Source organism: Paramisgurnus dabryanus, chromosome 6 (assembly GCF_030506205.2).
Source record: "Paramisgurnus dabryanus chromosome 6, PD_genome_1.1, whole genome shotgun sequence".
Classification (NCBI taxonomy): Eukaryota; Metazoa; Chordata; class Actinopteri; order Cypriniformes; family Cobitidae; genus Paramisgurnus; species Paramisgurnus dabryanus.
This window is the reverse complement of record NC_133342.1, coordinates 1,742,584-1,758,974: the sequence shown is the minus strand read 5'-3', so window position 1 is coordinate 1,758,974 and position 16,391 is coordinate 1,742,584. Positions and strand designations below refer to the sequence as shown.

At 37.5% G+C, this 16,391-nt stretch overlaps 1 protein-coding gene across 2 annotated transcripts; it reads left to right on the top strand.

Moving 5' to 3' along the window:
- Positions 1–2,455: 2,455 nt before the first annotated feature.
- LOC135748068 (cAMP-responsive element modulator-like) lies at positions 2,456–15,178 on the top strand. 2 transcript variants are annotated; one of them, XM_065266151.2, is made up of 8 exons: positions 2,456–2,534; positions 4,037–4,136; positions 4,364–4,480; positions 5,202–5,281; positions 5,511–5,659; positions 5,826–6,014; positions 13,740–13,896; positions 13,977–15,178. In XM_065266151.2, exons 2-8 carry the CDS (start codon positions 4,047–4,049, stop codon positions 14,119–14,121), a joined length of 927 nt encoding a protein of 308 aa, XP_065122223.1. In that variant the 5' UTR covers positions 2,456–2,534; positions 4,037–4,046; the 3' UTR covers positions 14,122–15,178. The 2 variants fall into 2 exon arrangements, with proteins under 2 accessions (XP_065122223.1, XP_065122229.1); XM_065266157.2 differs by lacking the exons at positions 2,456–2,534; positions 4,037–4,136; positions 4,364–4,480; ... (1 more) ...; positions 5,511–5,659; positions 5,826–6,014 and adding an exon at positions 9,982–10,168.
- Positions 15,179–16,391: the final 1,213 nt, after the last annotated feature.

The window sequence follows — 16,391 nt, the reverse complement described above, 5'->3', positions numbered from 1 at the left end:
ATAAAGGTTTTTGTTCAAATAAAAAAAATGTTGGTTTCAATCACTTAAAAATTCCAATATCCTTAACTTGTGGACTACAAAATCAACTATTTATAGATCGGAGATCATGAATGAAATCTTTAATGTGTTCTCAGAACAAGAGTTTCATAAATGTCATGTTAAGGTTGTCACATTTCTGTTTTAGTATCTGTTCAAATGTAATTTTTTGTGTTTATTAATTACAATACTTGTTTTCATGAATGGTGTAGTATTTTTGTAATGTACATTTCTGTTATCTTAGGAAATGTTTTGTGTTTTATTATTTCTCTGTGACAAGCTTCCCCATATGTGACTATGGGGCGGTTTCCCAGACAGGGATTAGACTAGTCCTAGACTACATAAAATGTAAAAGCTGTCAAAACTGAAAACAATATGGACTGACATATCTTAAAATACATCAGTGCCCTTTGTTTTGCCTCAAAATGCACATAAGTAATGTTTTTAGTAAGGCATTTTTGTTAAAACTAGTTATATTTCCTATTTAAAAAAGGCCTAGTCCTGGCTTAAGCTAATACGTGTCCGGGAAACCACCCAGCAGATGTTCAGTCAACTTTATTTTTATTAATGCATGGTCGAAATTTCAAAAGCTTAACAAAGTCAGTAATGGTATTTGCCTACTGTATAGAAAAATTGCCTTTTAAAATAAATCCACCATGACAAATATTCACTGAAGTTTAGTTTAGTTTAGTTTAGTTTAGTTTAGTTTAGTTTAGTTTAGTTTAGTTTAGTTTAGTTTAGTTTAGTTATAAAACACACAATGCTGCCCAAGGTGCTGTACAAAGAATTAGTAAATAGCAATTTTGTAGTACATTTCACATGCTTTTATAAAAGAAAGAAACCATATAAAATACAAATAAATAAAAAGTATAAGTTTGAGAAATTCTCCATATGTATTCTGTGTTGGGACAAAGAAGCGATATCATTCTTCTATCACAAGATGGCGCTACTTTTTTATATTTTATTTCTAACATATTTACAGGGTAGATATTATATAACTACTTTTATGGGTAAATTATTATTTTAAGTCTGCATCAGTCTATTTGAGCAATTTACGAATCAGTGTTTAAATTATTTATATAATAAATCGATTACTTTAGATCTTTGTGGAAGGTCTGACCAGTTGTAGAGGAAGGAGTTTTTGTTTAACTGTTTGAATACTTTTTAATTATTTTTTGTGGTTATTTTTTGTCTATTTTTTAATAATTCATTTTCTTTCATTTAAACAATAGGCCTACTGTTTAGAGTTTTTTGTTAAGTGACAGCTTCTCCTCCGACGAAGCTCCGCCTAGTGTAGCTCGGTCAGTGTGTTCAAGTGTGTGTGTTATCGTATCGTGTGTGCGTGTGTGTTTGTGTGTTGCCTCTGACTGCACAGTACACATTTCCCAGACGCATCATCAGAGCTGACGTGGGCTCTAGGCCTGGCAAACTCGATTCCTTTTAAGGATCCGGGTTATTGTGAGTCACTCACTAAAGTGATCCGGGTTGTGTGATTCACTTGAGTCATTTGAGTCAGTATTGCTAAATTGCCAAGGAAACTCAGTACAGACCCACTTGTAACCAGCTGATCCACGCGACTCGAGATTCTCAGAGCTGGAAACATTGCAGACTCGCAGACCATGGACATGAGACTCGCTCTACAGATCCACTAACCGGCTGATTCGCGTGGATCAGCCGGAGCCGGTTAGTGGATCTATAGAGCGACTGAAGTATCCTCAAAAGCAAATCCATAACAAAAGCCTTTCACTTCTGAAATAACATGCTTATAGGTTTTAGGTTTGGTGTGTATGGTCAACCATTTAAAAAAGAAGCCTAATAACAATAGCATAATAATATAGAGAAAATATAGAATAAAACTGTCCTGCTATTGTAGCCCTCAGAGCCGGAGAGACAGTTCGCGCAGATCAGCCGGTTACGGATCAGCCGGCGGATCAGCTGGTTACGGATCAGTCGGTTACGGATCAGCCGGTTACGAGTTGAGAGACTCTCGAGTCAGAGCAGATTCGCATGTCTCTCGAGTCCGCATGGTTTCCGGCTCTGGGTGAGAATCTCGGGTCAGTTCGCGGCTCCATGGGTCTCTCGAGTTTGCAATGTTTCCGGCTCTGAGTGAGAATCTCGGGTCAATTCGCGGCTCGCGCAGATCCGCAGGTCTCTCGAGTTTGCAATGTTTCCGGCTCTGAGTGAGAATCTCGGGTCAGTTCTCGCGCAGATCAGCCGGTTACGAGTGGATTTGTAGTGCGAGCGAAGTCTCATCAATAATGTTGAAAGAGGTTTGTGTGTGTGGTGGCGCTGTTTATGGTTTTACATTGAATTGTAGTAGGACTCAACTGATCCGGGTTAATGACACTAGAGACTCGCGACTCATGAGTTAATTTAAAGATCCGGGTTAAAGATCCGAGTGAGTCACGACTCGAACAGGTCTAGTGGGCTCTACGTGTGCAGCGAGTCGGGCTTCCACTCCACCCGTAACGAGTGACGAGACTCTACGTAAAACTCGGGTAAGTTATTACTGGCATGTCGTTCTGCTGCCAGAGAGGATTTGGTGAAGAGCGCAGGAAGACAAAGATATAGCTGCTGTGAAATAAGTTGAGAAATATAATATGTGAAGTGAAATATTGCGCTAAATGAAGCAATGTGTCTCGGAAGTGGTTCCTGGTTCGGTCAACTAACTTACTGTTGACAACAAAATAAACAAGCGAGTAACGAAACGCGCGCCATTTATCAGACTTTTAATGTTTTAAAGATAAGGTAAAATATAAATAAGGCGGGAACTTGTTGCGTTTTATACAGGGCCGGCGAGATGAAACTTTATTAAGATTGTTGAAAATGACGCACCTTTGATCCCCGACTTTACAAAAAATAACATTAAAAAGCAAACTGTTTGCATAAGGAAGTTGTTCGCAAGTTGATATCATGTATTTATGTTTTCTATAATTCATGTCTGTCTGCGTGCCACTGAGCTCTTACGTAAGCGAAAGTGTGCGCGCATTTCTTCTGTCAGTACAGCAGACTTTTAATACACGTTTGAATAAATAAGTGGGAAATTGAAAGTGATAAGACAATACAGTAAACATCATTTCCTTAGAAATTGAATTAGGTTTCATGCCTTGTATAGTTTCTGCGCTGTCAAGCGCGTTGAGAGACAACGAGGAAGTGCGCGGCCGTTCATCAAAGCAGTCGTTCCTCGTTTATGAATGCGTGCATTTAAAAAAATATATTTATTTAAGTTTTCAATCACTAGATTTTTTTCTTAATTATAAGTAGGCTAAGTATTATATGTACTGTAATAATATGCAATATTAAAATATTGATGCGCATATTAATTATGTAGCCTAATACTATTTATTGTAATATTGTAATACATATATTTATATATATAGTCTCACTTAAACATTCCTTATCAATATTTTTGTCTATACATTAATAACGCTATAAAACTATTGAACAATACAAAACTATTATGTTGTACTCAGACCTATGTTGCATTTTAGCATTTTTAAAAGTAGCCACCATTTGCCTTGAAATTGCCCTTGTCATTTTATCACCCTGCTTATGGAGGTCTCACCTGGGCATGCTTTTTACACAATATTACAGTAATAATATAGTTATCATCAATGCTGGGCTTTTCAGCTGTGTTTTATTTATTATGTGGTCCAAATCCAAATAAAAGTTTTACAATATGTCGAAAATAATAATTAAACCTTTTGCCTATAATTCTAATTTTAAACATTGAAGATGTGCTTTTGGATCAAAAGAATTTTAAGACCATGAGAAACATTTTAGTCAAGTGAACCTAAACTGCTACGCTCTGTCATGTGTTTTCATTTTAACGCCATATAAACCTTAATACACTGTACGTTTCAACATGAATAATCCCAAAACTACTATAGAGTTATAACATTAAAGGATGCTAAAATGATGGTGTGCATCACATGCAGTACGCTTGTGATGAATAAATATAAAGTGCTGACCGTGCATTTCCTCTCTGCGCTGTTGCTAGGCCGATCACCATGGAAACTGCAACCGTAGAGCAACAGGAAGCGAGTGCAACAGAGAAAATAACAAGTGAGATTCAGTCGGACTCTGATTCACTTACACAGGTACAAGCCTTACACAGATGCCATACGTAGTACAGTCTGTAGTGGTGTTAGATGGTACTTTCATGGTACTGTCTGATGACCTCATGATATTTATTTGATATTTAAGTGAACCAAAAACTATGGTACTTGGTAAGTGGTGTGAGACTGCAAAATATATCATATAAAATGTAACCTAAATGATTAAACAACACCACACATGGCTTGCTCTCTGTATTTCTCTGTGTCAGGGGGATGAGGGTGTGGCAGTGATGTCATTACCTGGTGGACAGACACTCCAGGTGCAGGGAGTCATTCAAACCACACAGCCCTCAGTTATACAGTCGCCTCAAATGCAAACTGCACAGGTACACACATTAACACATTTTTATATAAACATTATTAAAATTAAACACAACTTGATGGTAAAGTACTGATCTGTCAGCGTTTTGCACAGAATTAAGTCATTTATTTATCTACCAGACAGCAGACGACTCCGGGCTATATCCGCACCCAAGTCGCAGCTCTGGTCGGGATCCGGTGCGGATATGGCCCAATTTCGTCTGCTCTCTGGGCTATTTTTTCACCTGGAAAGATTGACCAATCATACAGGAGATAGTTATAGCTACAACCAATCACATTTACTTATCTTGGGATTACTGGGTTGATTAAGAAGCAGATTGGCATGGTAACAAGCAGAGTGGATGTAGCTGTAATAAGATTTGAGTTATGTGAAAGTCAATGCATCTGATCTTCTTAGAAGATATTAGACTCAAAGTCACTTACCACATTGTTATCCATTAAAATCTACAAAAACCTATGTAAAATATAAAGTTGCTTTTTTGTGTGTACAGCGTCAAACCTGCATGATCTGGCTTTTATGCAACATAATTTTTGTAAATATAAAAATTAAACAAATATAAAAAAATGTAAACAAAAATGATAATTTTAGAAACATCAAAGTATATAGGACCTGCCCCCCCTCCTAAATTATTGTTTTAATGTACAGTACAGTAGTTTATATTACTCATGCACTATATTCCAAGTCTTGAAAATAGCTTTGTGTAAAATTGCAATTTTTACTTTTAGGTAGCTGTGACTGATTCGGGTACAGCACCGTCTGATCCTCAAAACAGGCGAGCAATTCTTTCCAGACGGCCATCTTACAGGTGAGCCTAATTTTGGTCAGAAACCTGTGACCTTATTAACCCAACATAATTTATCTCTTGAATACTACAAACCACACATCTACAAAACACACAAAGTTGTGTTTGAACTAGTAGTTCTTATCCTAACAAACATTTTGTGACAGGCTCTGATGTCTTTTATTGTCTTTCATGATCAAATAAAGTCATTTTGACATTTGCTTGTTAGTTCATTTCTTCTGTGTATGTTCAGGAAAATTCTTAATGAGTTGTCTTCAGATGCACCTGCTGTGCCAAAAATTGATGAAGAGGAGAAAGTAGAGGAGGAAACCCCACCCACCTCAAGTGTTGCTACAGTGACAGCACCATCTTCAATCTACCAGACCAGCTCAGGACAATACAGTACGCCTGAATTCATTACTCATTAATCTTATCTTATATTTTTCTTTGACATTAAATCATATGAGGTTTTTACCAAAATATGAAAATAATTATTTTCTTAGGAAACATATTTCGCATATTTCAATCAATTTAACAGATTAATAATGGTCTTTTTGCATCTATATAGTCACAATCACTCAGGGTGGAGCGATACAGTTGACCGGGCCTGGAGGAGAAGCCCTGCAGGGTGTTCAGGCTCTGACTCTTCCCAGTCCTGCTACACCCCAACCTGGGGCGACCATCCTACAATACGGTGCCCAAATGGGTGACTCCGGCCAGCAGCTACTGCTGTCTGCTGGACAGGTGCTTGTTCAGGGTAAGGCGCTGTACCTATGTCTTTCCTATCTGCTGGGGAAAAACTCTACACAGATAAATAATAATACAAGAAGTGCTTATACCAAGATACAAGTTTTCACTATTCTGAAACAGATCCTGTTAAGAGAAGTTTTTAGAGTTAAAACACAAATACGGGCTATATGCCTGTACTGTAAAAGCTATATTTGGTAACACCTGGCCACAATCATGAAAGGACACAGGCTTCATTGTGGGAAACTTGTTTGACTTGTTTTTCTTCGTATGTGCTTTGCAGCCAATTTTGTTTATAGCAAAAACTGGTTAAATCTGTTGTGCTGTGACATTGTGAAACTATAAAGTTAAAAATCTGGAATCTGGACTTGCAAAGATGAAACAGGCTCACTTGGTTGTGTTCAAGTACACATTTAATATAAAGCTATTGTGCTCAGTAGGGCTGTCAAACGATTAATCGCATACAAAATAAAAGTTTGTGTTTGCATAATATAATAAACACACACACACACACACACACACAAAGTCGTATTTGTATTTAGGTAACAATTACCTATAAATATTTATTTATTTATATTTGTATGTGTTTTTATTATATATACATTTTTAAAAATTGTATACAATAAAACATTTCCTAAATGTATACATGTATGTGTGTGTGTATTTAAATATACATAATAATTACACACAGTACATATATTATGCAAATACTAACTTTTAGTTTGTATATATGATTTATTGCGATAATCGCTAAATAACAAATACAACATTTAGGTTTTTTTTGTGCTTTGTGTTTTAATACCAAGTTTGTAACATTTTGCAAGGACTGTAACTACCACAGCACTGAGCAAAGTAGATCATTAAATATACAGTAATATATTGTAATAACAGTAATAATACACTGTAAAAAATTCCTTGTTGCGCTAAAAATTTTAATCAACTTGAATTTACAATTCATTTCAACTTTCTTGACTTGTAAGCAGTTGCTATAAATTATAAAAAAATAAGTTGAATTAGCTTAAAGGAAAACACCATTCTTTAAAAATATTTTATTATGTTCTTACCTCAATTTAGATGAATTACATACTTATCTTACGTACAGCGCTTCTTGAATGTGTTAGCATTAAGCCTAGCCCCATTCATTCCTATGGCTCCAAACTAAATTTTTATTTTGTGCCACCATAATTACTTGTGTAACTTCTCATGTAACAGTCTTTAAATGGGGAAAACATGAAAGTGCTTCTAAATTCATCCCTGTTTGGAGCAATAGGAATGTATGGGGCTAGGCTAAATGCTAACACATTCACAAGGTGTTGTACAAGATTAAGGGCACTATTTTAACGATCTGAAACGCAAGTGCGAAGCACAAAGCGCAAGTGACTTTGTGGACGGATCTTGGGCGCTTTTGCTATTTTCCCGGCGCAAATCAATAAGGGGTTGGTCTGAAGTAGGTTCATTATTCATAGGTGTGGTTTGGGCGTAACGTCAAATAAACCAATCAGAAAGTCATCCAACAATTTCTTTAAACGCAAGTGCGCAAGTTCCATGGCGGGTTGCTATAATTATGACGGATTTACCAGGCGCACGCCAGGAGCGGTTCACAGCCGAGGAGACCAACGTTCTTGTAAGCAGTCAAAGACAGAGATGTTGTTTTGTATGGGGATGGGAGAAACCCGCCCAAATCAGCGTCGGTTAAACAGGCGTGGGAGGAAATAGCCACAATTGTCTCATCAGCTGGCATCCCCAGGACGTTGCGCCGCAAGCGCTACAATGATGTCAGGAGACGGGGAAATCCCAAGCTTGCCAGCATAAATCGGGCACGCCGTGTAACGGGAGGTGGATCTGCCTCTACACAGGACCTGACGCCAGCAGAGGACATTGCTGGGTCCACCCTCACCGCTGAAAGCCAAGAAACGCAAGCAGTCTAACCCCAAAGTACTCTTACAAATCAAGTTCACATACATAAAGGTTTCTTATGAAATTTTTTTAATTATTATTTACATAAAATAAACGTAATACAGCCACACAACAAACTTATGAAAATATTTTAATCGTTATTTGCATGAAAATTTTTTAACGCAGCCACACAAAATAAATAAAAACTATCACCACAATGCTCACCACAATGATTTCCCTTATCTCATGTGTTAATATTTTTTATTGTAACAATTTATGATTTGCAAAAATAACTGTTGCATCGATGTAAATTAGATAAGCAAAGTGTATGCGCGTTGTGCACGCTAAACATTATGGTCAATCATGCGCCCTTAAAATAGCATAATGAACAACGCGCAGTGCGTCACTGACTTTAGACTAGTTTTTTCTGGTCAGTGGCGCAATTGTTTTTTGAAACTGCAAAATAGCATCAGGGATGGTTTGCGCCGGAACACGCCTCCTTTTTTGCGCTGAACCGCCCAGGGAGCTCAAGTTCATTCGCTAGTTTGCCGACGTGCGTCTGTGGAGGGAAAAACCCGCTGTGCGCCGGTGCAAAATACGAATGATACATGCGTCACTCACTGACAAAGTCAATTGCGCTGGGTGCAAGATAGGGCCCTAAGGGTGTTTTCACATATGCGCACCGTGGTGAAATACATTGTATCATTTTTCAGTCCGTGTTCACATATGTTGTTTTTACCGTACTCGAAACACCACACTGTACACCATGTGACAACGGTCAGCGCTGTCATTGGTCTCTGACAGCTCTTCCCAGCCCTCATGTTTCCACGACAACCAGCCTGACAAGAAGAGCGAGGCTGGCAAGATATGGAGGTAATCGATGCACGTCTTTGCGAAGTTACTGCTAGATGCTTTAACGCGAAATTGCTCAACTGTTCTATTAAAAGCCCTTCTCACGGAGCCAGCACTATTTGTGTGTGTGGAGGACAGCTGTGTATTTATAAAATCATCAGCTTAAACGTCCAGCAGACAGTGAATCTCTGCAATGGACCAAGATTGCCTTGTTTGTTGTTAACCCACAATATAACACCCGGCTCACGTCACGACGGAAGCCCGGTGGATCAAACATGTGGAGAACTTCCTGTATTTGGTTCGGCCCGAGGTCGCATGAGATGGGTCGCATTAGAGTTCGGCAACAGCCGCTCCGAGACCACCTGTTTAGAGTGGTCTCAGAGCGCCGTTTACTGAGCACCAGAGTGCGGCTGTTGTGTTCACACTGACCCAAACGAACCGTACTCGGACCGACACGTCATTTGGGCTGACCTTAACAGTGTATGTGTGAAAACACCCTAAAAGTGCACGCATTAAAAACAGATTTAGTTGATGTAAGAACATAGTAAAATATTGAAAAACGGTGGTGTTATTTCAACTTTATTTTAGTAAGTGATAGCAGCTCCTCACTAGTCAAGAAAGTATAAATTAATTGTAATTTCAAGTTGATTAAACTTTAAAATTTAAGTGTAACAAGGATTTTTTTGAGACCTGTTGATTGACAGATATATCTTCAAAAGTATCTTTACTCTATGTAAACAATGTGACAAAGAGGCTGTCGTGTGTGTTGTAGATAACCATGCCAGATGCCTGTGTAGTGTTATGAGGTGAAATGGGCACAGTCTCCTTTTGTTTGTGCTGAAGCACTTTTGCGTCATTATGATCTAAAAATACATCACACTCAACAACCCCCCTCCCCTTTCTCCCCCTCTTCTTTCTTCTGCAATAAATTAAACTATTTTAATTACATACACTTACACTCTCTGTTAGAAATCTGTTTTAGTCTCCCCCAGGACATGAGTTTTATCACAATTGTTTAATTTCAAGATGGTGTACTCTTAAAGCACACACAAACACACATAGACGGGTACGGGGAGGGCATTCTCCAGATACAGTGTGTTATTTCCCTCTGAGACTGCAGTGATGTCATAGTGATGTCAATGCCCTTAATAGTAATCTGGCTGAGTGAGCGAGCAAGAGCGAGCGAGGGAGGGAGTGAATAGAGAGAGGGAGGGTTAAAGGCATAGACAAAGTGTCACAACACAAACTGAGAGAGTCAGAAAGAGTTTATGAAAGAGAGAGAAACTCTGTACAGAGCTGATTAACTGGGAAAAAGAGAGATTTAAGAAGAAATTAAGTAGGTGGTGTTTAAAAGACAATCCCAACTGGATTACTACAGTATAGAGATGGCAGTGACGGGGGAAGAGACGGAGTCAGGTGAGAGATCTGTGTTTTATTATTTAAAGAAAGTTGGATAATACTCTTGTATATGTTTCTGGGCATGTTTGAATATACAGTATGTGTTTGAATGTTTACTGAAGCATGTCAAGTATGTTGTCTTTTAATATTAGGAGTTTATTATTTGTGTACTTCTTTGGTCTTATTGATCTTTCTGGCTTCACTTGTTTATTTTAAAAGGTCACGCAAATATTTGAATAAAGTTATAAAAGATGCATGTGTACTGATAAAGGAATTTCGCAAAAAAAGTTTCAAATGTAGAATGTCACAGAGCAAGGTGTGATGATTAAAACTACATACAGTTTATAATAAGAAAAATATAGGACAGAATAAAGTAAATATGATCAGATAAAATGATTTTGCAACTCTGATCATCATAAGAGAGATGTTGATTTTAAACTCGCCCTCTCTTGCCGCGCTGTACTTTCTAGGTGAAAGGATGATTTGCTTTTATTTGCTTGTCTTTTCATGTGGCTTAAACGTTTCCCTCCACGCACATACACAAACAAACACATGCTCATTCAAACACTTCTGGTTACGAAAGCAGGCTGCAAGATCTGCATGACTATTCACACGCATGAATCAGTGAGAGAGAGAGAGAGAGAGAGAGAGGACAAAAGTAAAGTGCATGAGGGGGCGGAGTTTACCGTTGACGTCAGTCTGTTTCCTGGAAGCTGGCCGAGAGAGAACCGGAGGGTGAAAGAGAGAGAGAATCGGGTGGGGGTGGTTGGAGCAACGACGCACACAGTGATGTCAGCATTTTGTCACATTGTCTGATAACACACACACACACACACACACAGAGATGAGTCAAGTCAAAACATAACCGCTTTGCTAAAGGACATGCTACTATTTAGAAACATTATAATATTTTACCCATTTTTACTAATTGTAACCTATATCTTTAAACTATTACAATCCAACTGCCTGTGTTTAGGTATTTCAAGTAACTGCTACAGTATTTGTTTTTGTCTTTGATTCATTACATAAACTAATAATAAGTCAAATTAGACTTGCACTTTTAAGCCTGGTCACAACAGAAGTCACATCTGATTGGTTAGCTCCAGTGTTGCGTGTCTCTCATTGGTCAGCTAAATTACATTTTGGGGCTGTTACCTGGACAGGGTTTAGCTTAATGGATAACTACCCTGAGTTTTATTAGGACATTTAAGTAGTTTTTACAAACATACCTTAAAAAAACTTGAAACAAAACAATGGCACTGATATATGTAAAGATATAGTGCAAGATGTTTTTAAATTAAGACAGATCAAACATGCATTTTAGTCTGGGACTAGGATAAGCCCTGTCTGGGAAACTTAGGGGTGGTTTAAGTCTAGTCCAAGACTAAAATGCATGTTTAAGCTGTCTTAATTTTAAAACATCTTGCACTGATAAAAGTGCTGTCACGATTATGAAATTTGGCTGGCAGTTTATTGTAAAATAAATTGTGACGATTAATTGACTGTTTTATTGCTTTGACATTTAATTCTCTTACATTTTTTGTTTGTTTATGAAATAATTTTCACACATTGTTGTGATTATTTTAATTACATCTTTTGCCACGTTTACCTGCCAGTAAATATTATTACACATATTTAAAAGTAATCTGATACGGTCTCATTTATACAGGCGCAGCAGCTCCCCCTTGTGTTTTTTAGAGAGATGTGCAATCATTGCGGTGATCTAAAATCATTGCGATGAGGTCAAACAATCGCGATGAGAAGGTTATTTAATCATTGTGCCAGCCCTAACTGACATATCTTTATATATATATATATATATATATATCAGTGCCATTGTTTTGTCTCAAGATGCACAGTCATTTTTTTTTTCAAGACATGTTTGTAAAAACTACGTAAATGCCCTAATAAAACTAAGGCCTAGTCCTGACTTAATCTAAACCCCGTCTGGGAAACCGACCCTCTTAGTGTGTCAGAGTATTCGTTCACTATTGTTGTGTGTGTGTATTGATAACACCTAAGAGACAGACCAAAGGTGATATTGACAACTCAAGACAACTAAATGCAACTGCAAAAAAAATCTTTGTTTTTGAAAACGATTGCCTAAAACATAAATGAAACTCACAGGTCCATGAATTATTGTTATGTCCTTATCTTAGCGAGAGAGGGAGTGAGGGGGAGAGAGATAGAGAGAGAGGGAGGGTTAAAGGCACCCAGTTTCACAGACAAGGTTAAGATTAGGCCTTATGAAAATTAGGACCATAAAAAATGTGACTATAATAAAAAAACATCTGTGGTGTATCGAGAGACAAAACAAGGACACTGATATATTTTAAGATATGCCAGTGCAAGTTGCTTTCTGTTAAGACACCTTAGGGGCGGTTCACATTTCGCATCTAAAACAGAGCGGAAAACGCGACCGTCGGTTGGTTCTTGTCACATGACCTGCGATGCGCTTGCGGCATTCTAAAAAGTGGAAGGGTTTTTAACTCAATGCGGTGTGGACACGCCTGGAAAAAAAAGCACGTCGCACCGCGTGCAGGTCGCGAGGGCGTCCCTTCCATTATGAGTGCACATACACCGCGCGCCTACATTTGAAATAACGAACTTGAGCGCGCAAAAGACGCTAAATGTGAATCGCCCCTTAAATATGCATTTTAGTCTGGGGCTGGACTTAAGGCCAAAGTATGGTCCACTTTTCTGCATAGCGTGACGCAATTTTTGTCATCAGAAGAGTGCGCGAGTACTGGACGGCTGGTCCGAAAGCTCTAAAATGCTGCCTTCGAAGGCAGAATTCCAAGGCAGGAAGGCATCAAGTCACATCCAATTCCAGTGTTTGTTCTGAGATACCTTAATAGTCTTAGTGCATGGGCGTGCACAGGAAATGTGATTGGTCGAGCCTGGTCGAGTTCGAAAAAATAAAATCGCAGCCAAAAAAACGTGCAAATATGCAATTAGTTATCACAAAGGCGCTCTCTCTGTTTATATTTCAAACTGAATTCCATTTTGCTGCCTATAAAGTAAGGCTGGGACGATTAATCGCGCAAATGCGCGTTTTCTGAATGAATGAATTTTAATGAATTACGTTAAACAGCCAAAGGGCGCTCTTGTGCAGAAACTCCATTTGTGCCACAGAAGAAGTACTATTACAAACGCTATTCCAGGAAATGTCTATAAGCATTTTTACATCGCTGTTCTTCAAATTGTTTCAGGTATTTTCATGATAATAAAAAATATTTTGAATGACCGTGTTTGATGAGTGTTGCTTTTTAAATGCAGGTTATAAACGACTCAGACTCGTAATGATTTTAGATTGATAAGGACTTGAAACACAGAATCGAAGTCTTGCGATTCAGGATCGATTCAGACAGTTATTTTTTAATCGTCACAGCCCTACTATAAAGGCTGTCCGAATGTATTTCCTGAAGCTGCCATCATGCCGCCGTAGTCAAATCTTTTCCTCAATGAGGAACATTTTAGACACATGACTTCAGATCAAACTATCAACATTTTATGTTGCATATTATGATGAGCTTTAATGTATTGATTGTATTACATATATTACATCTTTGTGTATTTGTGTGTGTAGCTGCCACAGGAGACATGCCGGCATATCAGATCCGATCCCCGTCGTCAGGGTTCCCACCAGGTGTTGTTATGGCAGCGTCACCGGGGGCCATACACAGCCCACAGCCGAATACAGAAGAAGCCACACGCAAGAGAGAAGTCCGGCTTATGAAGAACAGGTACCAAACACCTGAGATCGGAAATATCTGTGTATTATGTGTACCTAAATTTACTGATAAGTGTGTTTGATTTGTGGCAGGGAGGCGGCCCGTGAATGTCGCAGAAAAAAGAAAGAATATGTGAAGTGTTTGGAGAATCGTGTCGCCGTGCTGGAAAACCAGAACAAGACTCTCATTGAAGAGCTTAAGGCTCTTAAAGACATCTACTGCCACAAGCCTGAATAACAAACACTGCGGACTCCAAACACATGCGTGTGTTATTTACAGACTACTTGTCTCTTCTTGTTTTGCATCGCCTGGATATGAATAGTTTGTTTGTTTGGCCAAATGTTTCCGTAAGAAGTTGCAAACGTTGCTTTGAGAATGCCGAGGTGCACGCGGCCTACTGCAGCCCATCCTCTCACTACCAGCTTACACACGCGTACACTTATAAGAATGGGCTAAGTTGTATATTTTTGCTGTTGTCTGTTTCAAAGATACTGGAACTCCTCATTGATGTGTGTGGAAAAATGAATTGATGTTTTCCTTTTTTTATTTTTTAACTGCTTATTAAACTGATTTTTTTCCTTATAGCATTTGCATATAAGTTTATGAGTTCAATGGTTGTGTTTAGCAAGTTTGTCATAAAAGTTTATTGCTATGTGTAAAAGTAAAAGAATGCTAATCTACAGCTCTGACCAGTTGAAAGAGTAAATTAGCATTGCTGTTACTCTACGCAGTGCCAGAGATAACACAATTTTGACAATGACTGCATGCAACAGCATTTTTATCATTGTATGACACAAATACACACACATTTACATTCAAATTCAAAATACAAAGCATACATTCATGCTTATTTTGGAGGTAATTTATCTGTGCTTACATGAAATATTAGAAGTATTCAGTAAATTGGTCAAAGCCAAAAATCTCAGTAATGGATTACTATTTTATTGTTTATCATACATTCAAATAAAAGAGAGATTGTAATAAATAGAGATTGTAGATTTACTGAATCAAACAACTGGCATTCAATCCAAACTGAGTTCCTGTTTTAATTTATAAGTAATCATTACTCTTTTATCTGTTTCTTTCAGTCAATCAAGATTGTTTGTTATATTTAATGTACTCTGGGAAGAAAACAGAAAATGAATATTGTTTAACGTTCAAATAGCATGTGTGTTTTAATCTATTGCAGCTCTTTTTATGTAAATATAAAAACAGATGCTATCCCCTGCACTTCTTTTAACACTGTACAGAGCGCTAACATCTATTTTTAATAAAATATTTTTATAAATGTAAATTATCTTTGTGAATGTTTATAGTGTAAGAACTGTTTGTTTCTGTGTTCTTACTAGGGTAGTAGACCAAATTAAATCATAGAATTTTAATGGGGACATTTCACAAGACTTTTTTAAGATATCAAATAAATCTTTGCTGTCACCAGAGTACATATGTGAAGTTTTAGCTCAAAGTACCATATAGATAATTTATGTTAAAATTGCCACTTTATACGCATGTGTCCCTTTAAATGCAAATGAGCTGATGAAATGCAAACACTGATGTCATGATGTTGGTTTGTTGAAATTGAAACTAAATTATGCTGTCAATTATTTTCAATTATTTTCTCTCTCTCTCTCTGTACTAAATACAGTGCCATGGTTGGATAATGCAGATTAAGGGGCGGTATTACTATAAGATGATCCCCTTTTGACATCACAATGGGAGCCAAATTTCATCAACCTTTAATTTCACATGCTTGCAGAGTTACCAGCAAAAACAAAGTTACCAGCTAACAATTTTTGGTTCCCGTAACTTATTTTCCAAGGATTGTTTTTGGTTAGCCAGGAAAGTTTTTTTTTACAGAAATCGAACGTTATTTTTAGGTTACTTTAACGTTGCCCTAACGATAGAATAACGTTATTTTTACGGTACTTAAAAAAAACCACCCTGCAATGTTATGGGAACATTATTTTATGGTTCCAAAAATAACCATTAGAGAAAGTTCTGTATAAGTTGTTTTATGTATTTAAAAAAAATAACCACCCTGCAACATTATGTAAGGAATAATTGACGACGAGCCGTTAAATTATTAGAAAATAATGCACACCCAATTTCATGATGTTTACACAGTGCATTATTTTCAAGTAATTCTAAGGACCGGAGTCAATTATTCCTCTTATATCACGGTTACCACAAACATTGCTCTGGTGGCTATTTTTAAGAAATTTAAAATTTTAGGTGTGTAGTTTACAGAAAAATAATCCACACCCATGGAACATTTCTCAATCAGAATAAAGCATTTGACAGACCTGTGGTATAAGGGAACGTTATTTTATAAACGTTTCAAAAATAACCATTAGAGAATACTAAGTTATGTATAAGTTATTTTTAGTTTATTTAAAAATAACCACCCTGCAACGTTATGGAAACGTTATTTTATGGTTGCAAAAAACCCCAAAAAAAGAACATTTCCAGAACGTTATTATTTGGTTTCCAAACAACCGCCAAAATAT

Coding starts and splice junctions, on each gene's coding strand:
- LOC135748068 (XM_065266151.2), top strand. CDS start 4,047: ATGGAAACTGCAACCGTAGAGCAACAGGAAGCGAGTGCAACAGAGAAA. Junction 4,481..5,201: donor CTCAAATGCAAACTGCACAG/GTACACACATTA, acceptor TTTTACTTTTAG/GTAGCTGTGACTGATTCGGG. Junction 5,282..5,510: donor TCCAGACGGCCATCTTACAG/GTGAGCCTAATT, acceptor GTGTATGTTCAG/GAAAATTCTTAATGAGTTGT.